The 25298-nt window shown below is 51.1% G+C and overlaps 10 protein-coding genes across 10 annotated transcripts, besides 6 other annotated features; 7 read left to right on the top strand and 3 right to left on the bottom strand.

Annotated features, from left to right (window-relative positions):
* Positions 1-32: 32 nt before the first annotated feature.
* ACLA_034570 (proteasome regulatory particle lid subunit RPN5) lies at positions 33-1748 on the bottom strand (the record flags this gene model as incomplete). The annotated part of the gene is made up of 5 exons (XM_001270679.1): positions 33-635; positions 693-1181; positions 1249-1485; positions 1553-1609; positions 1662-1748. 5 exons carry the CDS (start codon positions 1746-1748, stop codon positions 33-35), a joined length of 1473 nt encoding a protein of 490 aa, XP_001270680.1.
* A 1098-nt stretch (positions 1749-2846) lies between these two features.
* ACLA_034560 (putative siroheme synthase) lies at positions 2847-4597 on the top strand (the record flags this gene model as incomplete). Its single annotated transcript, XM_001270678.1, has 2 exons — positions 2847-3171; positions 3228-4597. 2 exons carry the CDS (start codon positions 2847-2849, stop codon positions 4595-4597), a joined length of 1695 nt encoding a protein of 564 aa, XP_001270679.1.
* A 729-nt stretch (positions 4598-5326) lies between these two features.
* ACLA_034550 (uncharacterized protein) lies at positions 5327-5814 on the top strand (the record flags this gene model as incomplete). Its single annotated transcript, XM_001270677.1, has 3 exons — positions 5327-5376; positions 5437-5518; positions 5560-5814. 3 exons carry the CDS (start codon positions 5327-5329, stop codon positions 5812-5814), a joined length of 387 nt encoding a protein of 128 aa, XP_001270678.1.
* A 563-nt stretch (positions 5815-6377) lies between these two features.
* ACLA_034540 (2-deoxyribose-5-phosphate aldolase) lies at positions 6378-7175 on the top strand (the record flags this gene model as incomplete). The annotated part of the gene is made up of 1 exon (XM_001270676.1): positions 6378-7175. One exon carries the CDS (start codon positions 6378-6380, stop codon positions 7173-7175), a length of 798 nt encoding a protein of 265 aa, XP_001270677.1.
* A 1658-nt stretch (positions 7176-8833) lies between these two features.
* ACLA_034530 (putative ribosomal assembly complex component Ipi3) lies at positions 8834-10626 on the bottom strand (the record flags this gene model as incomplete). The annotated part of the gene is made up of 3 exons (XM_001270675.1): positions 8834-10216; positions 10279-10316; positions 10338-10626. The coding sequence occupies 3 exons, from the start codon at positions 10624-10626 to the stop codon at positions 8834-8836; spliced, it is 1710 nt and encodes a 569-aa protein (XP_001270676.1).
* A 2814-nt stretch (positions 10627-13440) lies between these two features.
* On the top strand, positions 13441-13962 carry ACLA_034520 (uncharacterized protein; the record flags this gene model as incomplete). The annotated part of the gene is made up of 1 exon (XM_001270674.1): positions 13441-13962. One exon carries the CDS (start codon positions 13441-13443, stop codon positions 13960-13962), a length of 522 nt encoding a protein of 173 aa, XP_001270675.1.
* Positions 13963-14574: 612 nt separating this feature from the next.
* On the top strand, positions 14575-15822 carry ACLA_034510 (lipoate synthase; the record flags this gene model as incomplete). Its single annotated transcript, XM_001270673.1, has 1 exon — positions 14575-15822. The coding sequence occupies one exon, from the start codon at positions 14575-14577 to the stop codon at positions 15820-15822; it is 1248 nt and encodes a 415-aa protein (XP_001270674.1).
* A 696-nt stretch (positions 15823-16518) lies between these two features.
* Positions 16519-18055, bottom strand: ACLA_034500 (phosphoserine phosphatase SerB; the record flags this gene model as incomplete). The annotated part of the gene is made up of 3 exons (XM_001270672.1): positions 16519-16842; positions 16915-17172; positions 17228-18055. 3 exons carry the CDS (start codon positions 18053-18055, stop codon positions 16519-16521), a joined length of 1410 nt encoding a protein of 469 aa, XP_001270673.1.
* A 175-nt stretch (positions 18056-18230) lies between these two features.
* Positions 18231-18256: a microsatellite.
* Positions 18232-18256: a microsatellite.
* Positions 18257-19250: 994 nt separating this feature from the next.
* Positions 19251-20235, top strand: met16 (phosphoadenylyl-sulfate reductase (thioredoxin); the record flags this gene model as incomplete). Its single annotated transcript, XM_001270671.1, has 2 exons — positions 19251-19434; positions 19487-20235. The coding sequence occupies 2 exons, from the start codon at positions 19251-19253 to the stop codon at positions 20233-20235; spliced, it is 933 nt and encodes a 310-aa protein (XP_001270672.1).
* A 2408-nt stretch (positions 20236-22643) lies between these two features.
* Positions 22644-22665: a microsatellite.
* A 147-nt stretch (positions 22666-22812) lies between these two features.
* Positions 22813-22859: a microsatellite.
* Positions 22814-22841: a microsatellite.
* A 106-nt stretch (positions 22860-22965) lies between the features above and the next one.
* On the top strand, positions 22966-25271 carry sC (sulfate adenylyltransferase; the record flags this gene model as incomplete). The annotated part of the gene is made up of 6 exons (XM_001270670.1): positions 22966-23134; positions 23285-23312; positions 23405-23587; positions 23800-23945; positions 24009-24078; positions 24143-25271. The coding sequence occupies 6 exons, from the start codon at positions 22966-22968 to the stop codon at positions 25269-25271; spliced, it is 1725 nt and encodes a 574-aa protein (XP_001270671.1).
* Positions 23325-23349: a microsatellite.
* Positions 25272-25298: the final 27 nt, after the last annotated feature.

The raw sequence follows: 25298 nt of genomic DNA, 5'->3' as shown, positions 1-25298 counted from the left end.
ACCATTCAAATCTCTTCGTCCCCGGAGAGATTTCAGCGAGCCTTGGCCTTCTCGCCTCGGGACGGAAGGATTCTGGCCATCATCTCTTCCTTGGTAATCAGATGGTCGATGCGCTCCAAAAGTCCCAGAAGGCTCTTCATGTCGCTGCTCCATTCATTCAATACATCGTCTGCGTCACGGGGCTTGGCGAAGTTGACCAGCCGGGCAGGACGGTCGATCTTCGCATAAATAGTTTTCGAGGTGACCAGTTCACTGATGTACTTCTCCGTCTCCTCCTCGGTCAGATCCAGCAGTTCCGTCAGACGTCCCATCTGAATACGAGTGTAGTACTTGGCCACTACACGAACATTGTGCTCAATGACCCGCTTGCGGAGATCCTGCCACCTCTTATGTGCCTGATCCTCGGCGGACTGGCTGGGCTGGGAGTCAAACACGTCGGTGTTGCAGAGATGGGGGCCAAACTGCTCGGCAACCATGGGCCAGCGCATCAGCTCAGGAACGGTGAAGAGCTTCACCAAGCGAGCTTCGGTGGGAACCAGAGAGAGTCTTGAATCTTGCTGGATGCGGTGCAGCAAGTCGGATTGCTCATTGTCGTATGGAGATAGAACGATGTAGTAGACGATCCGGGCGAGCACCTTGAGACGCTCTTGTCAGTTTCTAGAATTAAAATGATGCAAAAGACAAGAGCTTACCGCTCGCAGTTGCTCTTGGTTGTTCTGCACCGAGTCTGTGTCCAAGACTTCGCGATAGTTTTTGCAGACATCCAGATACTTGTAGTCGTGGTTGGCGAGAATGATCTGCTGTTCGTAGTATCGGAGCTTCAGATCCGTAACATCATCATCGACCTCCATAGGGGCCTCATCGGGCGCACGGGTCTTTTCTCGCTCCTCCGCCTCCTTCTTCAGCTTCGCGATCTCCTCAGGTGACTTCTTCGGCTTGCGTGCAAAGTACCGCTTGCTGATCTTGCGACTCAAAATCGCAGCCTGTGTCCAGTCGCCACGCTCTATGCAGAGACCCACTTGCTCGAGAATGAATTCCGTCTTCTCACGTCTCGTCATGGATCCAAAGGTTTCTACCTGCAGCTCGCAAAGGATATCGGCGGCGGCATTGAGGTCGCCCTGGGATTTCTTGATGTTCGACAAAATACGCGTGACGCGAGCTCTCTCGACTTCAACGAAGATCTAAGGAATATATCAGCGAAAAGACCCAGGAAGATCGCGCAAGATGCCTGCCAAACGAAGCACCTACCTTGCCTTCGGTTACGGTCCGCAAGGTCTCGATCACGGACAACTTCACATCGGTGTTGGGTGTGTCATCCAAGAATCCCATCACCTTCTGGACCATCCTCGTCGTCGCCTGCTTAAGTTGTCCATGTTTCTTGGAAAGAAGGAGCACCTGGTCGTTGAGGAGGTTCCAATCGCCGGAGTTCTTGCTGAGGGTAACGATAGTGGTGAGGATTCGTGATGTGGTTGCAAGATCGGAAGCCTATGTTCATAGAGAGATCAGAGAAGCCACGATATGGGAGGCCGGAGAAACCAGTATGATGCCATACCTGTCTTGCTTGCTTCTCCAAAACCAGGAGCTTATCGATGGCGCCTTGAACATCGGTCTGCGAGCCGTCATCAGTAAAAGCCTCACTCCAGCCATCAGCTATTTCAGACCTTTGCCAACTGCTCTGCCTCCGGGATCAGCTTGTCCGCATCCTTGGAGAAATCCTTCTCCGGCTTCAAAAGGCCTCCGCTGGACATAGTGACGAATGCTGAGACGTCACTTCTTCGAAGGGTTGTATGGAGGCACGAAAATCAAATGAGAGAGGGTTCGATATCTCCAACGTATCAATAAATCCCGAGACAAAGAGGATGATGGGGTTTGATTAGATTCTAGAAGGAGATGGATATGAAGCTATGAGAGTGTCCTGCGCCTTGCTCTTCGGAGTTACTTGAGCTGGCGGAAGCTCTTTATCACGTGAGATGCGCATCACCGCCCGATCTACAGATGGTTGGCTGCAACTGTACACAGTATGTAAGTAGTGTTCTCAGCTCTCTCAGTCAACCAGGCTGACGACTGACCATCTTTCCTGCAGTCTTCATCATTCCTGAATGAGGATTATACGCCATCTGTCCTACATGGGGAAGTGGCCCTTTTGGAGAGACTGTGCTCCTCTTGACAGACCCAGATTCGATATCTGCACAGCATTATGCCGTCCAAATTGAACTGACATAGGGAACTATAACAACCACAGCCATTCATCTTCTTCAAGGCTATGATCACTCATCACATTCCTGAGCTTCAGGTGAACGTCAATGTAATGGATCTTTATCAATGCCGAGTCTGAATCCCCGACGGTGTACTCTGTTCCTGACTTCCTGGAGCATCTTCCAATGACTTCTTGGCGCCTGGTTGTACCATGATTGACAGGCTTAGATAAGCAAAGGTACGATCACGCAATATCGCATTAAACTATTTTGGGCTCTACAGACCAGAGCAAAGAATTTGTATAAAGAGTCATTATTTTCGTTTTACAGTGGGAAGATTGGCTTTGTCTCGATCTTTTAATTCTCAAGTTCTTTCGATTAGTTTATCAGTTCTGTCAACTGTGACAGTCACGGGGAGAAGTCGCTGTTATCTCCAATTCATTCTGCTTGGGCTTTTCCGCGGACATTGGATTGCTGATATTGGGAAGCGATCTGATTGATCGTGATAGTTCAAGGGTCTGAAGACAATTTGGCTCACGTATAAAGCCAGAATTGCTCCTTCCCTGAAGTCAGCTATCCCATATCCTTCATTCAAGTGTGAGAACAAGAAATACTTTGCGCTAAAGCTGATTGTGGTGGCAACCTATTACCATGAAGGATGCATCTTGCGACAATGGCTCTCCGGCGCCATTGTTGATGGCTATGAACGCCGACTCACAGGTCCATCTGATTATTGGGACCAATCCTCTGGCAGCCGCTCGCTGTGTCAAGAGCTTGGAAATCGGTGCAAAGCCAGTTATCATTGCACCAGATACGGTGGATGTGCATTATACCTTGTCCGAGCGTATTGAAAATGGCTCAGTGCAATGGATTCGCCGAACCTTTCAAGACGACGATCTAACAACCCTTGGGAGGGAAGAAGTCGACCGTGTTGTGGACATGGTGTTTGTCACTCTGGGGGGCCCACATCCATTGAGTACGTATCAACTATCTGCCGAGCCCGGGTTTCTATGAAGACTAATAATTTGATAGGCTCTCACATTTCAAAGTTGTGCCGGCGTCTGAGGATCCCGGTGAATGTAACCGACGCGCCAGACCTTTGTTCCTTCAGTCTGCTTTCAACATACTCAGATGGCCCCTTGCACATCGGAATTACGACCTCTGGCCGTGGTTGCAAGCTTGCCTCTCGTCTCAGGCGGGAGATCTCTTCCTCGCTTCCTCCTAACCTTGGAATTGCCATCGACAGACTAGGCGCAGTAAGAAGGCGACTCTGGGCCGAAGACTATGCGGCGGGCTTGTGTGATGGTGTGTTCGATGGCGATGAGGATGACTCGACAGGACAGAAACACACGTTCAACAATCTCGTCACTGAGCATGACAAGACTTCAGCCAAAACAAGGCGCATGCGCTGGCTCTCTCAGATTTGCGAGTACTGGCCGCTACGCAAACTTGCAGCCATCACTGATTCAGACATTGAAAATATTCTTCAGGCCTACTCTTCCAGCAATGATGCTGGAAGCGAGGTCAAAGGAGATTTCTCCTTGACGAAGAAAGGAAAGATTATCTTGGCTGGCTCCGGTCCAGGAAACCCGGAGCTGTTGACGCGAGCAACCTATCATGCGATCCAAAATGCAGACATCATCCTGGCGGATAAACTTGTACCTGCTCCTGTCCTGGATTTGATCCCACGCAGAACGGAGGTTCATATTGCGCGGAAATTCCCCGGAAACGCAGACCAAGCGCAAGAAGAATTTTTGCAAATGGGAATTGCTGCCTTGCGCCAGGGCCGCTATGTACTCCGGTTGAAGCAAGGAGATCCATATCTGTATGGCCGCGGAGGTGAGGAGTTCGAGTTCTTCCGGGGTGAGGGCTATATCCCCCTGGTCCTACCTGGAATCACTAGCGCGCTGAGCGCGCCCTTATTTGCCGATATTCCCGCTACCCACCGTGGGGTGTCGGACCAGGTCCTGGTGTGCACCGGTACTGGTAGGAAAGGCGCAGCTCCTGAGCCTCCTACTTATGTGCCCACACAAACAGTGGTCTTCCTGATGGCCCTGCATCGACTTTCAGCGCTTGTGGAGTCCCTGACCACTTTACCAGCGGAGGAAGATGGCTCGCGGTCCCGGACACTCTGGCCCAAGGATACTCCTTGCGCTATCGTTGAACGAGCCTCATGCACGGATCAGCGCGTGATTCGTTCGACGCTGGAACATGTCTGCTCGGCGTTCGAAGCCGAAGGATCTCGGCCCCCTGGATTGCTGATTGTGGGAGCCAGCTGCCATATCCTGCACGGGCCCAGCAAAGAGAAATGGGTAGTGGAGGAGGGGTTCCGGGGATTTGATGATCTGCACACTGTACTCGATGAGTCTTTGATAAATGCCGACGTGGTCAAGAGTTCTTGATTCATTCAACATCTGCATTTGGCGTATTCTGGGCACGGGTCTGCCGACGATCATGATCACGACGGGGTGTTTTTTTTTCAACAGGATTTGGAGTTTGAGATAGAGATAAAGATACCCATTTAGATAAGTTTCAACAATCAACACAATCATATTGATTAGAAATCTTGCCCCATTATCTGGTAGTTGTTTCTGGGTGTACCAAGCAGTAGACAAGAGTATGTACCACTATCAAAATACACAAAGATTACAAGCATGTGTCCCCATGTAGTATGGTTCCTTTATGTCTCTAAGAAAAGTTGATATATCTAGTGTTTCAGTTCTAAGAGGAAGATTTGAAACCGGCGCATTTTTATCAGATGAATTCGCTGATGACATGAAACTAGATTTATATCAAGCCGTTAGAAGGCTACCTACAGCAAATGTGTTTTAGTCGTACCTTCAGAAGACACAAGCCGAGAGAGAATCATTTGATACGAGAAGTCAGTTTCTCCATTTGATATCTCAAGATCGAATTATACTAGGAAAGCGCGAGATATATCCTAAGTCGTTGGAACTCTCCTGAACGTCTATACATGTACAAGTAAGATGAGGTAATGGCCGTGACAGTCACGAGTTACACAACTTGGCGCCACTAGGCCTCGGCCAGCATCTCAGCTCCATCCTCATTCCATCTTCTATCGATCGATCAGCCATTCTGCTTTCATTACCTATCAAAGCAGTAGCAACACCATGTCGTCGAACAATAAAACTTACATGTCCAACGGGGAGGTCCTGTCAAGGTATGAACCCTGTCCCTGTCGTGAGCAGGCAGAAGTCTAATGAAATCAACCTCGCCGCAGTCCTCCCCTCCCCGTCCGCATCTCGCGCTTCTTTGAAAATATCTACTTCTTCCTCGGCTTGTACTTTGTGACCCTCTTCTCGGTATGTGGGACTCGCTCCTTTGTTCCCATCATCGTCGCCAGTTTATGGGTGGCGCAGTCTCGCGCGAGATCCGTCGACCTGCGTGCGCCAATCTACCTCACTTTACTGACGCTCAGTCCAATTCTAGCTGGACCCATACGCTGCTGCTCAATCTTCACAGTTCAATGTCTCCCAGGCTGCAAATCGTCACGGTGCTCGGTCTCGGTGGGGAGGCGGGGGTGGCTCGAGCTCGGGAGGAGCTGGTGGTGGCGGCGGTGGACCTGGAGGGTTTGGGCCTCGCAGAATCGGAAGGGTAGATGATGTTCGAGGGCCGGAGTGCAAGAGCTGTCGCTAAGACGGGTTGTTTTGCAATTCTGTGGTCCGGTTTGGTATTTTAGTTGGTATTGATGGTCCTGTTCAGTGCGTAGGGATGCTGGCTTATCAGTGTAAGATGGGGGGGTGAGTATAAAGATAAGGATGAGGAAGGGGATTCTCCTTTACGTCTCATGACAAGCCCGATACTTTATTGGTTTGCGCGATGTTGATACTCTTTGCCGACAGTCAGCGCAAGTTGAATCATCAGCTGCCTGCAAGTCATCCGGATATTTTACAGCTGCAGCCACGTTTGTATCTGTCATGCTCCGTTGCAAGCAAGGCTTTCGGAGATGCCATCCGCACCCATAGGACATACTTCTAAGTACCTCTGGTACAACAAGATACAGCTCATCATGATGCAGCCAGTACTCTATCACGTGATGATATCTAGCTTCTCCGCAGTTGAGGGGGCCAAACAAGTGCTTCTACGCGCCTGACAGTGTATGAGCTGCTCTTTTTTGTTCTGCAGGCTATTCGGAAAACAAGAACTTCCTCTCTAGACATCATGCTTCTCCCAACGAACAACGAAGAATGGGGAGTTCTGATCTCCGGTATCAAAGACCAGCTCCCAGATGGGTACCCCATATACCAGACCCCGCTCCCCTCGGCGGTGCACCGGACCATCGACCACACCTTGCTATCTTTGGATGCCACGGAGGAGCAGATTGATAAGCTCTGCGCTGAAGCTATGGAGCACAAGTTCGCCTCTGTCTGCGTTCGCCTGCGGCACGTCAACCGAGCCATCTCCAATCTCCGGGGCTTCCCAGAGGGCGCCGTGGCGTGCGTGGTGGGGTTTCCTGAAGGCACGCACGATACAACGGAGAAAGAGAAGGAGGCACTTGATGCCGTCGAACTGGGAGCCAGCGAGCTGGACATGGTGCTCAATTACCTCCTGTTGAGGGAAAAGAAGTACATGGATGTCTACGTGGATATCCTGGAGGTGCGCAAGGTGGCGCCCTCACCGGTCAAGCTGAAGGTCATCCTGGAAACGTCGCAGTTGACCCGTGACGAGATCATTGCCGCTACGGTTCTGGCGATCATGGCCGGGGCCGACTTTGTTAAGACCAGCACGGGATTCAAGGGGGCCGGGGCTACGGTTGAAAATGTGGCTCTCATGCGAGCCACAGCTCAGTTGGTCGGGAAGGGAACCAAGGTCAAAGCCAGTGGAGGAGTGCGCTTGGCGGAGGACTGTGTCAAGATGTTAAAAGCAGGCGCAGATCGCATTGGCACCAGTTCGGGGGTAGCTATCGTGCAGCAGTTGAAAGGACTGCAAATTGAAGGGCGGGCCTCTGCAAGTTACTAGTCTGGTAGCGAAAGTCGAATATCAACGGGGATGTTGAGCTTTGCTTGCCTGCTGTTCGCGCCGTGTAACGCACATAGGCCTCTTTGCTTCTGCTTCGATGAAGGGGTAGCCCCTGTATGGTTAGCCGTACCTAAGTAAGTCTGGATGTTGGTGTGGACATGAATGTGGATTGCTGGTGGTAGAGCCAATTCTTATCAAAGCATGGAACACCAGAAAGTAATCAGGAGCTTCCGTAATCTGGGAGTGGGTATTGCGATGATCCCATGATTCCATTTTCACCCAGAGCGGCTTCCATTCTGTATGCTCAAGGAGAAGACCAGACGTGCACGCCGAGGGAGCTATGCCAGGAAGCGTCCACTGAATATGTCGAAGTCTTTCTCCACTCATACTCCTGGAGATTGCATGATAAATGACCCCTCCAATTCCAGTGTTCAATCAGTCGAGCAAACGACTCTACCGACAAGGACAAGGACTTGTCGGCAGCCGCTATGCTTCCCAATCCATCTGGCAATTCTCGCTAGGCAAGTGCCATTGACTTTGGATTGATGGATATGTAAAAGAAGCTAGTCCTTTTGATAGTCGGCTGTCCCAACCCGCAGGGGGCCCTTGTCTCCAATGTCCTGGAGACAAAACATGATGGCATGGCATCCGCCCCTTCACGTCGCAGCTATCGAGGCAGTCATTCAAAACGAGTGCCAGCTGAACACAATGAGCCTCCCATACCGAAAATGCGCATGAACTATTTTCAATGAATCACGGCTTTCAGGCCGACAAGCTTCAATGGGTCGAATTAAAGGAACTCGTCGCCCGAAAGAGATTCCACCGATGAGATATGTGACTGAGGCGTTCAATACGCCCCAAGAACATCTAGATTGTCAGCCACATCCTCGTCTACGTCCATCTCAACTGAGCCCAGAGGAATGTTGTACGGTTGCCACCCCCTGAACCTCTATCATTCGGCAAGCCGTCGTCGCTTAGGATCTTCAAAATTTTTGTCTTTACTGGCGATCTGACACGAGGATGTAAGCTGTGACATGCGAGGAATTCATAACAAGCCCTTGCGTCGCCCTACAGGTGTCCCATGAATGAAGGCTCAGAACAAGGGGAGAAACAAGTGACGTTTTGAGTCGCTGATTGATGGCTCCGTTGTAGATCCCATATTGAATGATCCTTTCTTCTTTTCCAGTCTTGAAATCGATACTTGGGTTAAGGAGTGATCATAATAATAGTGTCTTGTTCACATTATGAGCGACTGAGCGTATTATTCACTAGACAGATATGTGGCGGTATGATAGATCATTCTGCAAGACGACACTCGAGGTGGCCCCCGTTGCACCCGTTGCATTCATGCTTGGAATGTCAAAAATGTTCGAATTGCTTCCATACGCATTCGAAGCCCGGCAATACTAGTTCATGAAACGTTCTCGGGATTCTCTATTGAGTATGTGGTAGCTGAATTAGCAATTCAAGAATATAGATGTGCGCTATGTTCAGTAGATCGTAAGCTATAGATAGGCAATGAGCAATCCCAAACCAACTTTTGGACCCGTTGCGCCTTTCCAAGAATTCTATTCAGGCAATATGACACACTATACAGACATCGTAGATCGGCAATCATTAATAATGTCAAGATCAACATTTCAAGACCAGAGCAACGACTATTGCTCGTCACTGCTCTGATCATCTGAATCACTGGTCTGAGCGCTCTCTTCGGCCTCCATCCGTCGAAGTACGGCGTCCCCCTTCTTCCCCTTCTTCTCGGCAGCAAGCCAGGCTTCCCGCCTGCGAGCCTCCCGTTCCTCCTTCCGAGCTTGGCGGAGCACCTTTTCCCGCTGGGTTTGTTCTTGTTTCTGATGAAGCTCATTGATATAGTCGCGCATATTCACCAGGTCAGAGCGCAGCTTAGTCACCTCATCCGTGCTGACTTGGCGTGCTGTCTCGTTTGTTGCCAGTTTCTTCTTTAACGTCGCGATTTCCTCTTCCAACGATGTGACCTGCGAGTTATCGACGGTAGTGACCCGGTCAACGACGGATTGGGGAGCAGATGAGACCAGAACGCCGTTCGTTCCAGCGGATTTGAAGGAGGCCAACTCTGCGAGACCTTCTTCCATCAGCGACTCGGGAAAGAAGGTGTGCGTGAGAGCTTCAGAGAATTGGTTGGACGAATGACTCTTCGCAGTGGGCTTGGGTGTGTTTGAGGCGAGCAGATGTGTGCTGAACGTATACTCGGAGGGGACGGTGCCAGCCGCATTCGATGATTCCGAAAGTGCATGGTCGTATCGCGGTTTAACTATCGTGTGCGCCACCCTCTTCAGTTCGAGCGCAGGAGATGCCAATCCTCCCAGAGGAAGCATGATTAGATTTGTCACCGGATGTGTATAGTCCGCTAGTGTCGAAGCATATTTCCTTCGGCCTACGTTCCACGACAGGACCTTTCCATTCTGATGTCCAGAGAGTAGAGTCATCCCATCGTAAGAGAGAGAAAGTGAATGGACGGCGCCAACATCTGGGGAGGGCGGCAGCCAGCGGTCTTCTGCCGATGGCTGTGCGGGAGTGGATTGCAACGAGGGATCGTGTAGAGGATGCTGGATGGACTGATTTTTGTAGAAATCTACTGACTGTACGCTCCCATCTTCATATCCGACGTAGAAAGCACGGTCAACTGGATCGAGAGCCAAACATGATGCTGACGAAGGTAAGAGAAAAGTCCGCAAAAGCCGCCCTGTACGATAATCCCAAGCAATGGCAGTGTTGTCTTTCGAGGTAGAGACGGCGACGTTGTATTGCCCGCTGCTGTGACCCACAGCGATGGAGGTAATAGCTGCGCGATGGTTCGAGAACGTATGGATGGGCGAGTTGGGTTGCTGTCGATCACGACCTGACGGAGGCTTTGTGAAGGATAGAATGTCAACCAGCGACCAGACATGTATGCTAGCATCTGACGATCCGGATAGAATGAAATTAGACGTGGGATCGATCACCAGCGACGTTACTGGTTGCAAATGCGACGCTGTCGTAGCTACTTGTCGTCCAGTGCAAGTCTGTCATGATTGTAAATGTTAGAGAGAATCTCACGAATGCGCAACTCCAACATCTAACTTACCTCCCACAGGATCAACCTTCCACCTTCAGTTCCCAAAACTAAAATATCACCATTCTTACCACCTGCAATCGCGATGCTGCGAATGCGCTCTGGAAAAGGAACAATAGCTTCTTGATTTCCTTTCTCTCGACTGTACACATGGACGATAGCCTTCTCAGACTGGGCTGCAAACACATGCGACTGACTCACGGCCAGACAATTGGCTGCTGTTGAGCTCTTCTTGAATGTGGAGCGCAAATTGACCGTGGGTTGCCATTCCTGGACGCAGATTCCCACGTCTCTCAAGGTCGCAGCTGTCGGGGTCTTGACAGACGTCAAGGTCGACGCAATGAAACTCTCAGACAGCATCAGGGATAAACTATTGAAAAGAAGAACGGGTAAAGAGTGGAAATTGAGACCGCAACACTGGCATAAGTGATATTGAAGCTTTTTTTTATTTTTTCCTTCTTGGGATGGATCACCGATAAAGCGGACGATAAACGATCTGTTTGCACTGTTTGCTCTAGGTGCTCATTTACCAGTTGACGGCGATCCTGAAGTATTGTTTCTGACACAGCTGGATCTGCACAACCTACAAGAAGTGTCTCATCGCCTTCTTGGATCTATCAAGACTAACGAACAGTATTCCATCTGAGGAATCATCTTCTCATCGCTTGGTTCGTGTCCCCAATAAATTGACAATAATCCCTAGTCTCCCTTTCAGCTCCTTCTACTGTGCTAGGACCATACTAACAACTCCTCGTTGTTTAGCCCATGGATGGATCGACAACCAGTGAACCCTTCGTAGGGTTTCTCTCTAATGGCTTCGACTGTGATTTGGATTCAACTTGAAATCACCTTACTAGTTGTTCTGCAGTGCCGTCAGTCGGGGTCGAAGCCATTCAAACAGATTTCCGATCTGCAAGTCTTTACAGAGGGTAACTGGATAAAGCCACTGCCGAGATTGTGCGGCTGTCTCCAAATATGGTCACTGTTGCACCCACAGCAACCAATGCAAGGGGTTTCTTTCTAGGGATAGGCCTCCGCTTGCTTGGTGCAACCGGCCGACAAGCACACTCACTTTATACTCCAATAGACAGAAAGAGCGTGACGTTCTTATGGGCGATCATTAGGCCCCATGTCCCTCGAACTGCATGTCTCATTCCTTGAGTTTTGAGGACTTCTGACCAAATAGGACCGATCTGGGCAATGAGGCCATCCCACGTTGTGCTGTCCCTGCCGTTCGCGCACATTCAGGCCGTTGACCCAATAGTCGTGGCACCTTTTTTTCTTCGCTCTCACCTTTCTCTGGTATGCAAGGACAGTGGACGTCACAACCGCTTCCATTCGTTCATGTTCCAGGATCTTTGAATGTCCCTCTCGAAGGGGCAAGATATACATGCCCAATGTCTGGCTTGCTGTCACCCCAGGGCACCCAAGGGATGTTTGGGTAGTCGGGTCTCCTTCCTCTCTCTCTTTTTATATTATTCCGTAGTTGTAGGTCATGACGGTCTCGCTGCATCAATCCTGCTGGTTTCTCTTTCCCCTTTGGTTTCAACTTTTGACTCTATCCCAGAGGTGATCTGGACAAGTTTGCCTGTATCTGTGGCTTACTCGTGACGCTCTGAACAAAATGTCATCCATGGACCACTCCCCGCGAATGTTCTCGAGGCCTACCTACCATAATCACCACCATCATACAATGTCAGCTTACCATGCCCCTTCCTATAGTATGCCGTATGAAGACTCCGTTTCGCGTGGTACCTCATATGCATCGCCGTATCTTCCAGAAACTCGACCACCCCGGAGAAGGCAACAGGCGACCAGCTCTCTCTCTTTTATATCACCGGCAGTTTCCCGCCCTGAACAACAACCAGAGCCCACAAGTTGCTCTGCTAGGCGTCCAGCAGAGCGGACAGAGCGGGCACCAATCTGCATATCCCCTTTTCGTTCCGTGCGCAAGATGAAAGAGCCTTTTCAGTTGCGACTACCCAGCTCACCTTCGCTGGAAAGCGTTGTAGCGTCTGCCAGAGAGGTGAAAGCTTCACGGCCCATGTCTGGTCATCAAACACTTCGAACCTGGCGATCAGACCAGAATTTGGCAGCTACGAGCTTGGAGACATTTGGCTTGCTCCCCAGCCCTCCGTTGTCTGATTCCAGAGAGTCACGCCCGTCCACATCGTCGACCTATTTCTCCCCAAAAATTGATTCGGAGGTGGAGAGAGGCAGAGGTCGAACCCCAGTCTGCAGTTGCACGCTAGACACTGATTCATGCCACGCCTGCTATCCTTTGATTGTCAAGACTACAAAACCGGAGAAGAGAGTGACAGAGCCGACGAATGTCCACGCCACGCACTCGCACTTAGTCAAACGATGCGAAACCGACGAAGGACGATTCACGCCTGCTTCCACCGATTCGGAACGTACGCTGTCGCCCAGTGAATATTCCGATATCGACATTCCCGAGAGAGAGGACGTTTGTGATTCCGCCGATGTCTCCCAGAGAAGTCGGGCTGGAACGGTCTCGAGTGAAGCAAGTAGCTGGCTGCCGAGTGATCTTTCTTACTTTGAAAGGTGGCTACAAGGTGTCCCAGAAAGTGCCGATCTTAAGGATGAAAGATCAAAAGAAAGCAACCGGAGAAGATGTCAAATAGTGGGGGATAGTCTATTAAGACTGGATCGAAAATGTGAAATCAAGGCCGCAGATGAAGCGGTGGTAAGTGTACCCTGGAACTAGTCGTATATACAAAGAGTATGGTACTGATGCCGTTTTAGAGACTCGACTTGACCAAAACAAAGCCCAAACTGGTTGACATCTCTCGACAATCTTCTCTAGCAATGAGCCATGCGGTGGCGACACCACAGATATCAACACCAAAGCATCAGGTTCCTTCCACGCCCGATATGCGATTACAGGAGGTCTCTGCTTTCAGCCCGGACACTCCATTAGAGATATCAGATGGTACTCATGTCCCCCGTAGTGCAAATCCATCGGCAAACGACCTACAGGATGACAAATACACCGATTCAATCTCTTTACATTCGGAACCAGCCAGTGGAATAGTCGTATACGACAAATTGGTTCTAAGAGAAGGACCATCCTTTTCGCCACCCAAACCAAAACTTGCGCTGGCAGCCAATTCTTCCCCAAGGTCTTATGCCTCACCCTCACGATCATCCAACATGTCGGAGAAAGAGGAGCGATGGTGGTGGGACCTGGAATGGACCATCGAACAGCTCGAACAATCCGTGAAAGACTTCCCGCGAAACATGCTCAAACTGACATCACCTGTAATCATGTTCCTTCGCCAAAACAACGAAAAGGCACTCATACGTCCGTTTCGTAAGATATTTCCCGAGGTTAAGGAGAGCCTGCTCGACTGCCTCTGCGCTGTCTTGATTGCACGCAACCACCTCGTATCATTACCGTCTAGCAGTCGAGGAGTGAGCAACTCATCGCATCGGTCGGCCTTTTCCCGCCTGGATACAGTCCCGGAAAGAGCATATGCAGCCACGGCCGTGCAATTTTCTCCGGGGTCACCCTCGTCTATCAAAGACCGTTTTCTGGGGCCTCGGACTGCAGAACTACGTACCGACCTTGACCGAATCGTGGACAACCTACTGTTTGCTATATGTGGCCGGTCTGATGAAATTCTGAAGTCTGCTGTGCTTGTTCTAGCTCAAGTTCTCGAGACTAAGACATAAACGCAAGGGTCTCCCAGAGCTCCTAATTCACCCTTGTTCCTCGAATCTTTGGATCTTCTCTCTTGATTGTTAGGGCACAGTCCCTCCCTGAGGCAATCCTCCTGTTCTTGTCAGTCTCTTATGAGATTACCTTCTATGACATTTACCTCATTTCTTTCAGTCTCCCTCCGTCATTCGTTGCGAGAATTTGCGTCTTATATACCTGCTGTTTGGAATACAATGGCACCCTTTCTTTTGTGTTGCGTCCACTGTTGGTTTCTATTGCAGGGTGTGATATGGGAATATAGGCAAAAGTATAGAAAGGATACTCAATCATCTTAAAGAGTATCTAAAAGTATCTAATTCAATCAAATACCACAAACTATTGATGATAGATCTGTTGCACATGGATATAATCTGTAGGATCAATGTGGAAACCTCAGGCACAAAGTATGCCAAAGCAGGCTAGACTCGGCATCCAGTAGTCAGCATCGGAGACCAATCGTTATCTCACCGAAGTTGCTTAACTCTTTCCCGCGGAATAAGATTATTATGATGATAATGTTGGAAGGTCGATGGTAGTAATCTTCCTTCGAACTGTTCTTTCTCTGCATAACAATCAATACACTCATAATGGCTGCATCAACGAGCCATCTACGCTCTCTCTGTTCATCAACGAGATCCCTCTCTCGATCCGGGGTCATCGTCACCCCAATCGCCTGCCGGGGATATGCTACAACCGATCCCTCGCCGTCCGCCACCACTCCGACACCAGTACGCAGACGGACGACGTTCAAAGATAAACTGAACGCCGGCCCTTCCTTCTCAGATTTTGTCTCCAATGGAAACGACAATGCGCCGCTTGATCCTTCCGAGGCATACGCCCTCAAGACCGCTCTCGTCGGACCCGCCGGCCGCAAGAAGGAAATGACCCGGCTGCCGTCATGGCTGAAGACCCCCATCCCCGACTCGAAGAACTACCAGCGTCTCAAGAAGGACCTCCGCGGTCTGAATCTGCACACCGTCTGCGAAGAGGCCCGGTGTCCCAATATCTCCGACTGCTGGGGCGGCAGCGACAAGTCCTCCGCTACAGCCACCATCATGCTGATGGGTGACACCTGCACCCGCGGCTGCCGATTCTGCAGCGTCAAAACCTCGAGAGCACCCCCACCACTCGACCCGCACGAGCCGGAGAATACCGCCGAAGCGATCTCGCGCTGGGGACTCGGATACGTCGTCCTGACGAGCGTTGATCGCGACGACCTGGTGGACGGTGGCGCCAGACACTTCGCGGAGACGGTGATCAAGATCAAGCAGAAGGCCCCCAGCATCCTGGTTGAGTGTCTGACGGGTGATTACGCCGGCGACCTCGACATGGTCAAGCTGGTCGCCCGGTCTGGTCTTGATGTGTACGCGCATAACGTCGAGACGGTGGAGGCGCTGACCCCGCAGGTCCGCGACCGCCGCGCCAACTTCCAGCAGTCGCTGCGCGTCCTCGACGCCGCCAAAAAGGCCCAGCCTACGCTCATCACCAAGACTTCGCTGATGCTTGGCCTCGGCGAGACGGATGAGCAGCTCTGGGATGCGCTGCGCCAGCTGCGCGCCGTCAACGTCGACGTCGTCACCTTCGGCCAGTACATGCGCCCCACGAAGCGCCATATGGCTGTCCACGAGTACGTGACCCCGGACCGGTTCGAGTTGTGGCGCCAGCGTGCGCTCGAGATGGGCTTCCTGTACTGCGCGTCGGGGCCCCTGGTCCGGAGCAGCTACAAGGCCGGTGAGGCGTTCATCGAGAATGTGCTGAAGAAGAGACGCGCGGCTTCGGGCGGTGCTGAGACAATCGGAGAGCGTCCCGTTGCTGTGGACGAGGCGTCGCGTTGATTGTTTTTTAAAGTATTATTTGTGTTCTGTGATTCGCTTCTCATGTTCTTTGTTGGCGTAACTGGGCAGTCATTGGCATTTTTACTTGGGGTTTGAACATCGTTGCTGCAGCTTTTCTCTCTTTTGGAGTGTATCATAAAGATAGATCTATGGTCGTTATACGGCCGTCAAATGGACAAGGATCGTCCATGGCAGTGGGAGTGTGTAGAAAGCCAATACACAAATCAACGTCCTGTATATGCTAAGGGGTATTCGTGACATTTCATGCATATCTACCAACCAATCCTGCACGCACCCCTACGCCCGCATGAGATGCTATGTTCCGCTCGAACGATCTCCTGTCTCAAACAAAGCCGGTATCCGAAAGGAGCATTTGAAAACAAAAAATGGAAAGAAATAAAAAAGAAAAGAAGAAGGACAAGAAAGGAGAATAGAAAAGGCCTGTGCAAAGCGATCCAAGCTGATCAGCTGACTGGAAGCAAAATCTCAGGAAAAAGTGGCTTTGAGCCATTCTTTAGTCGCCTGCTGACAGATAGTATTGGATCAGAGGCAGGTCCGCGCCAGGCGGGAGGGGAAATTCGTGTACTTTCCTCTCGACCAGACAAAAATCCAGATAAGAACGATATGTACCAGTGGCCCACATACAGAAGCTGTGGAGTGGGAAAACAAGGTTCTCTACAACGCCGCAGATGGCCCTCAAGCATCTTCGGCAATCAGCTCCTTGATATCTTCCCGGGTCAAACCAAAGAGATAAAGGATGTCATCCATGCTCTCGCCATTCAGACGAGTGGGAGCCTCGAGCTGAACCTTGGTCTTGGCGCGCCAGGCAACTCCCAGACCAGCAGCGTGGAGCATGAGAAGGTCGTTGGCGCCATCGCCGACGGAAACTACTTGGGAGATGGGGATACCGTTGTCTGCGGCAAGGGACTTGAGGAGCTCGCGCTTCTTGCTCGCATCAATAATGGGGTAGGTGGGAACAAGTTTGCCAGTCAGAGTTTGCGATGCCGCATCAACTTCGAGCTACGGTTGGAAAAGATAATTAGTACGTGATGCGCTTTATGAAGGATGACACAATGCAGTAGGGGAGCTCACATGATTGGCGAATGCATAATCAATGCCGAGCTGCTCAGCAAGCCACTCTGCAAGAGGTTGGAAACCCCCACTCAGAACCGCGAGCTTGCAGCCTAGCTTCTTCAGAGCCCTGCACAGTTCGCGAGCGCCGGGTGAAATGGTGATAACCGACTTCAATTTCTCAAAGACATCGGCCGGAACGCCCTTCAGCAGACCAACTCGTTCCCTAAGCGATGCGGAGAAGTCAAGTTCTCCATTCATGGCCCGCTCCGTAATGTCCTGAACCTCATAATTAGCAATGCGAAACGGGAGACAAAGGCCTAGCCACACCCACCGAAACTTCCTTCTCGACACCAATGAACTTAGCGATCTCGTCGATCACTTCATTCTGAATAAGAGTGCTGTCCATGTCGAAGACAACAAGACGCTTGTGCCGACGGAAGACGCTCTCCTTCTGGAGGACGACCTCCACATTCCATTCACGCTCGAACCGCCAGATGCTCTCGTGTTTGCGGAGGTCTCCAAAGCTGAGATACTCGGGGTTAGGGGGCGGCGAAAGAGTAACCTCCACAACGCGCGGCTGATCATCCTTATCCAAGCAACGATGAGAAGTGTTCATGCGCTGGTAAGGAGTCGATAGAGATTCAATGATCTGAAGGAAGTTGGTTAAACACAACTGAGAGACAAACGGGCCATAGAGATGATCAAGCGGTTCGGGCTCGGGCGCTGGAGGTTCGCGCGGGATCTTCTCCATGTCAATCGTCGGGGCCGATCCCACAGGGACCGTGGGAGATGGGAGGTTATTCGCATTTAGCGATGAATCAGGGTGGAGGTGAGGATGGACGGGGTTGGCGGATTTGTAAAAGAGGGTCGCGACCAGCTTCGAGGTTCCGGTAGATAGCGGATTCGTCTGTTGATTGAAGATGGTATGTATGATGCCGCTCTCAGTGACATTCTCGGGATCGGGGCTCATGGAGTTGAGATGGAGATTGGACAGCGAGGCCAGGAGGGACTCGCGCGAAACTCCCAAGACATCCTCGATATTCTGGGTCACGGGAACCGGGGGCTTGTATTGCTGATGGTCCTGAATAAAAGAGTTGCTCGACAGAGACTGTCGCAGAATGGGACGCGCTGGACGTGGAGCGGGGTTAGGTGCTGCCATTGTGCTGAAACGTCGGACAAGATTTTTGATGAGGGACACAATAAGGTATCAGGCTAAGCAAGGAGATATGGCGCTGGCCTTGGACGGTCAACCGATACCGGTCGTCGTAAAAGCTATCCTCAGAGGACTGAAGACACGAGATATCCCAAGGCGGGGGCAGCCCAAGACAGAAAATTGATGATGATGATGATGATGATGATGGCGGCCAGTGAGCAGTAAATTCCCCTGCATCGATCGGCGAGTGAGCGGCACGTGGTGGGGTTGTCCCAAGCAGGAAAGGCGGAAGATATCACGTGCATTGGGGCTCTTGCATCCTGGGTTTGACCGCCAGGCAGAAACTCCACAAACTCTGATCAAGAAGAACTACGCGATACGCATACAGATTACACAAGAAGCATGTTGTTGACGGCTTCCGAAGAGGCATGATACACCCCGCGAAGATGTTGCCGGTGGGGGTGTATCATGCTTACAATTCAGTGACGTGTAAGACACTTTCTGCTGATTGCTACGTCCTTGCTAACTAGTTAATACCCAGTAGTAGAGACTAGAGGGTGATCTTGAACCAAGCGGAGCCTGGTCACTGCGGGCTCATCCGAAGTACTGGGAGCAGATTGGCGTCGGACATATGCTTCTTGCCTATTCTAGCTTGGACGAATCTTTCCAGCGACATTAATAATGTGTCTATTCTGTCGTGTTCGACGCTTGTTCCAGAAGGGCCAACAAAGAGTCAAAGCAGCGCAGCAAAATGGATGACCTAAGCCGGTGAGGGTGCGCAGAGACACCACAAATGCAGGTATTGCGTGATTTCCTCAGGACATGAGGAAATTGAATTTTTCAGCAATGCCTCTCGAATGAGAAGGCGGTCACAGCCAATGTCGTGATCGAGCACCGGCAGAATCAATCAGCAATGGCTCAAGTATGAGAACATCGAGAGGAGAACAGGATCCCGTGCCCGGATGATGTCGTGATCCCCCCCCTTGTCTGCCTCTCTTCTATATCAGTCTAGCTGTTTGGCATCTCTGTCCTTGTCCTTCAACGGTCCTCCCAGTCTTGGATTTGTCGTTTCTCTTTCGTCATACATCTGTATTCCAGTCTAGATCTACTACAAAAGCATTCATTCATACAGTCTTGTTGGACTCGTCCTCGTGTGTTGGTTGTCATCTCTTCTTCTAAGTCCCAAACCCACCAAGTCAAGATGCCTGCGAAGCTGCCTTCCAACTACCCCTCCGACTCAGAGGCGGCTATTGATTCCAGAGACCTCCAGACCGAGTCTGGCTATGTCAGTGGAGATTCGAGTGATGTTTATACGCCAGAGATCATTTTCACGAAGACGCACCTGCAGTTTCTGAACAGACAACTCCAGTTCCTCGAGCCTCAAGGTTCGTATTCAAGGCTCAATTGAGTAGGGACATCCTCGCTAATACAGGGTAGAAATCTTGAGATGGTGCATCACTTCCCTTCCTCACCTCTTCCAGACCACGGCCTTTGGGCTGACTGGTCTGGTCACCCTCGACATGCTCTCCAAGCTCAAGGTGCCTCGCCCACAGATGGTCGATCTGATCTTCCTGGACACTCTGCACCACTTCCCAGAAACCTTGGCTCTTGTTGACCGTGTCCGCAAGAGGTATCCTCTCAACAACATCCACATCTACAAGCCTGCCGGCGTCGAGAGTGAAGAGGAGTTCTCCAAGAAGTATGGAGCCAAGTTGTGGGAGACTGATGACCAGTTCTACGACTGGGTTGCCAAGGTTGAACCAGCCCAGCGCGCCTACCGTGAACTCAACGTTCATGCTGTCCTCACTGGACGCCGCCGCAGTCAGGGTGGCAAGCGTGGTGATCTCGATGTGATTGAGGTCGACGAGGCTGGTCTGATCAAGGTCAACCCTCTAGCCAACTGGAACTTTGAGCAAGTTAAGCAGTATGTCCAGGAGAACGATGTTCCCTACAATGAACTGCTGGACCGTGGCTACAAGAGCATCGGTGACTGGCACTCCACCCAGCCCGTCAAGGAGAACGAAGATGAGAGATCCGGTCGCTGGAAGGGTCAGGCCAAGACCGAGTGTGGCATCCACAACCCTCGCTCCAAGTACGCCCAATATCTGATGGAATTGGAGCGTCAGCGGCAGGAGGAGGCTTTATCGCAGGCGCTGCAGACTCAGCTCGCCGTCGGTTCGGAGTAGACTACTTTCCTTGTCTTCGTCTGTTTGTGATTTGCATCTACATTGGCGTTACATGGGGGGTTTTCTACTTTGAGCGGCGTTTACACACAACATTGTGATATCACTTGTCTTCTTATCTCCGAGCCTTTGAGCCGAGGGATTTATGCCGCTATGATCCGGGTTTTATTATTTTCGATGGTGGTTTAATGTGTTTTAAAAGCTTCATGCCAGATCCTCAACACCTTCGGTGGATTTTCTATTTGTACATAGCGAGGACTGGTATGGGGCATAGGATGGCTGAGGGTCAATCCATGATAATGATTAGTATGATAGACAATGATTCTTCTAAGCAACCTTTTGAAAGGATGAAGCAGTCCTACTTTGTCGTTTGTCTTGTATTATCATTGTGCTCTAGATACTGTAGGTGTGTGAGAGGCCTTGGTCTGTGCGGGGTCAAAGCGCAGCTACATGTTCCTGAGTAGCGAGAACTACTACGGAGTACTCTGTCCATGACAACCCACCCACACATTCCCTGTGGCTGAACTCACCCGTCTTTTTGAAGATCCAATTCTGAACATCGAGATTTGAGATTTGAGATTGAAGGTTCCCGCCATGACTCTACTTCCCCTCCACCTCCTCCTCCTCGTTTCATCCGACAGCGCCGGTCTCTACGAGCTGCCAAGCAGCAGACCGTAAGCGGTATGACTCCATACGCAAGTAAAGTCGCATCATCTGGTCAGGCCCGAGTATGGATAAGTCGACTCCCGGGGGGGGGGGTGCGTGATAGCTCACAGAGCGTTATCACTGCCGTAGTTCTCCCTGGGCCTGCAAGCCGGAGACTGGGCCAGTGTGAACCATTGGTTTAACATCATCCATATCACATCCTACCGTACCCCGAAGACAGTAGGGAATGGGAGCGTGACTCAGGCCAGGGATTTTGGTCCCGTGGACGCGGAGGCCGAGACTGGTTGGCATGGGTTTGCATCTTTGGGGGGGGGTTGAGTGAGGTGCGATTGCGTGCTAGATCTAATCTTATCAATCTAATCTCTGGGGAACGATGGGGGTGTTTGCTTCCTGCTGTGTAGTGTGCACTGTTGCACTGCTGGTAGAAATCGGACAGGGGATTCAAGTATTGTCAAACTCGATGGCTATGGGTCACTGTCATGGTGAGATGCAGATTCATGGATTCTGGAACGAAGCTGTTGAGTGTAACGCAAGTGTTGAACGCTGGTTGTTGTCTGCTTCAAGCGTTCCTTGACGCATACTTCATCAATTATCACTGTTACAGGTAGACCCTCGTTCCGAATTGACACAATGCCTCTGGCGGCAATAACTTTTACTTCATATGCATCTTTCAACAGCAGTGATGGGGGATTTGACCCTCGATGTACTCTTCGACGCTGAAGAACTGCCCCGGAGATAGGGCTGAATGAACCACGTGATCCCAAGGCGTCAATGCTGACAAAGCGACAGAAGAATCACGCAAGCGATGCGGAGAATGTCGTGATGGGCAGTGGGTCGTCTGATAGGCTTATCGGCGTCAACATGTGGCGTTTCAGGTGCAGAAGTAGTCTAGACTCTAGACTGATGCATGAAGTTTGGTAGTCAGATGGATGGATCATGTATCTCCGGAGTACGGAGTACTAAGTTAGTTCTATCAGATCTGATGGTTCTATATCGTTTCAATTTTCAAGTCCTTTGTAGAAGAGCAGATAGAGAGAGAGAGTCGATACTTGACAGTAGTGTACCATCAGGCAACGTAAAGAGCCACATAGTCGGCCGTTCTTGATATCCGCCTCTGAATTTCCACTTCCCCTGAAAATCATGGCTCGTTCTGGGGACTGCTGATGATTTCAGGAGGAGCCTTGTCGGAGGAGCACAACTGCACAAGAACTGATTTATTCTTGACTTTTGTGATATCAAGCTCCGAAATGATGAACCCTCCGGATTACGCAGAGCGCTGTCAGGCAGTCAGATATATTACCTATGCTGGATGTACTGTACGGTTGTAATGCTGTGTAACACTGCAAGTAAGGACTTTGGAGTATGACTACTCTGTACTCCGTACTAGTTACAGAAAGCATGGCATCGGCGACTTCAGTGTCAGCAAGAACAACAACAGCAACAACAACGCTGAACTCCCATACTCCTGTCCGTTTGATGAGAGAGTTTACCTGTCCTTCTTGACATGTTAATCATGAACTCGCTGGTGACCAGAAAATCACCATCAGGGGCCAGGGAGGAAATCATAGCCATATGTAGTAGCATAGTACCATAGAACTCCCGCCCATATTCCATAGTTGAAGCCTACGAGCGTCTGCTCCACTATGGGGATTTCTTGGGATGGATTCATTGCGCATTCTCATTAGTTACCGGTGCTGCGAGTTATTGTCTACGTAGTACTACGGTGTACAACTCAAGACTTGAGCAGAAGAAGAAGAAGAAGAAGAATAACAATAATAATAATAATCAAGGAAATTGATCCAAGGAGAGAGAATAACTAAATGAAATAAATAATAAAAAGACTGTCTGGTCCCTGACTTCCATTCAGTCTTTCTGCCAACCTTTTTTTTTTCTTCCTCTTTCCCCTCACAACACCTCTCTCTCTCTCTCTCTCTCTCTCTCTCCTTCTTCCTCTCCCCCTCCATACTATTTATTCTACTCTCGCTCCTTTACATTTTACCTCTCTGTGCAATTACCTCTTCCTTCTTCCTTCTTCACCTCTCCCTTATCCCTCACACCTCTCACATAATGTCCAACCCTCCTCATGGTGGTGTCCTCAAGGACCTACTCGCCCGCGATGCCCCCCGCCATGACCAGCTTGAGACTGAGGCCGAGCAGCTGCCTGCTATCGTCCTCACCGAGCGTCAGCTTTGCGATCTCGAATTGATTATGAATGGAGGTTTCAGTCCTCTGGAGGGTGAGTCCTTAATCTCTTCCCAACTCTTTGGTGTTTCTTACTGCATACGTGCATGAGCACGGGCACTCCGCTATCCTCGGCGATATCGGAACGAGGGGTAAATTTGTATGGGAACTTTTTTTGCTGACGTTGATTGATTCTCCCTTGTAGGTTTCATGAACCAGAAAGACTATGACAAGTATGCATTGGACTCTCTCTCTCTCTCTCTCTCTTTCAGACCGACCGATTTCCAAAGACTAATCCATACTGACTGTGATTTTCCACGATCAGCGTCTGCGAAAATGTCCGTCTCGCCGACGGTAACCTGTTCTCTATGCCCATCACCCTCGACGTCTCCAAGGCCGTTATCGATGAGAGCCAGCTCAAGGCCGGCTCCCGTGTCACTCTCCGCGACTTCAGAGACGATCGCAATCTGGCCATCCTGACCATTGACGACATCTACCGTCCGGACAAGTAAGTTTATTTCCTGAAGTTTCTTGGCATTTGCCGATCCTGTCTTTCACTTTGCCCCGAATGTGGTTTCAAATATGCAATGGGCGTCTATCTGGAACAGGATTTGCATGGTCAACGGACCAATCTACCACGTCCATTTCTCCCCAATTTCCCGGCGATCCTGTGCACGAAGTGGACTCTGGCTGACAACCCTCTCTTCTTGTCTTCCATAGGGCTCGGGAAGCTAAGCTCGTCTTCGGTGGTGATAAGGAGCACCCTGCCATCAAGTTCCTCAACAACACCGTCCAGGAGTTCTACATTGGTGGAAAAGTCGAGGCCATCAACAAGCTCAACCACTACGACTATGTCGCTCTCCGCTGTATGTTCTTTGCGCTCGGATTCATTGTACTGGAAGGAAAAATACTGATGCGCTCAATCCCAGACACCCCCGCGGAACTCCGGGTTCACTTCGACAAGCTCGGCTGGTCCCGAGTTGTCGCTTTCCAGACCAGGTAATTTTTTTTTTCTTGTGCTTGATCAGTTCGAATACTCGGAACGAAAACTAATTCGCAAAAGAAACCCCATGCACAGAGCTCACCGTGAGCTGACCGTCCGTGCTGCGCGCGCTCGTCAGGCTAATGTCCTCATCCACCCCGTCGTCGGTCTGACCAAGCCCGGTGACATCGACCACTTCACCCGTGTCCGCGCCTACCAGGCTCTCCTTCCCCGCTACCCCAACGGAATGGCCGTTCTTGGTCTCCTTGGCCTGGCCATGCGTATGGGTGGTCCCCGTGAGGCCATCTGGCACGCCATCATCCGCAAGAACCACGGTGCTACCCACTTCATCGTTGGCCGTGACCACGCTGGTCCCGGTAAGAACTCCAAGGGCGAGGAGTTCTACGGCCCCTATGATGCCCAGCACGCTGTTGAGAAGTACAGAGAGGAGCTCGGTATCGAGGTCGTTGAGTTCCAGCAGGTCACTTACCTGCCCGACACCGACGAATACAAGCCCAAGGACGAGGTCCCCGCTGGCGTTAAGACCCTCGACATCTCCGGTACTGAGCTACGCAACCGTCTGCGCACCGGTGCCCCCATTCCTGAGTGGTTCTCTTACCCCGAGGTTGTCAAGATCCTCCGTGAATCTAGCCGCCCTCGCTCGACACAGGGTTTCACCATCTTCCTGACCGGTTACATGAACTCCGGCAAGGACGCCATCGCCCGTGCCCTCCAGGTTACCCTGAACCAGCAGGGCGGTCGCTCCGTCTCCCTTCTGCTCGGTGATACCGTTCGCCACGAGCTCTCCTCCGAGCTGGGCTTCAGCCGTGAGGACCGCCACACCAACGTCCAGCGCATTGCCTTTGTCGCCGGGGAGCTGACCCGCGCCGGTGCCGCCGTCATCGCTGCCCCCATCGCCCCTTACGAGGAGTCCCGCAACGCGGCCCGCGACGCCGTCACCCAGGGCGGTGGCAACTTCTTCCTCGTCCACGTCGCTACTCCCCTCGAGTACTGCGAGAAGACCGACAAGCGTGGCATCTACGCCAAGGCTCGCCGGGGTGAGATTAAGGGCTTCACCGGTGTCGATGACCCCTATGAGACTCCCTCCAACGCTCATCTCACCGTCGATGTCTCGAAGCAGACCGTTCGCAGCATCGTACATGAGATCATCCTCATGTTGGAGACCGAGGGTTTCTTTGATCGTGCTTAAAGTAGCGTAGGCGCTTTGGAAACATTG

The sequence above is a fragment of the Aspergillus clavatus genome, genomic scaffold, assembly GCF_000002715.2.
Source record: "Aspergillus clavatus NRRL 1 1099423829802 genomic scaffold, whole genome shotgun sequence".
NCBI classification, from domain to species: Eukaryota; Fungi; Ascomycota; class Eurotiomycetes; order Eurotiales; family Aspergillaceae; genus Aspergillus; species Aspergillus clavatus.
Note: the sequence above shows the minus strand (reverse complement) of the source record. Positions and strands in the feature narration are given on the sequence as shown.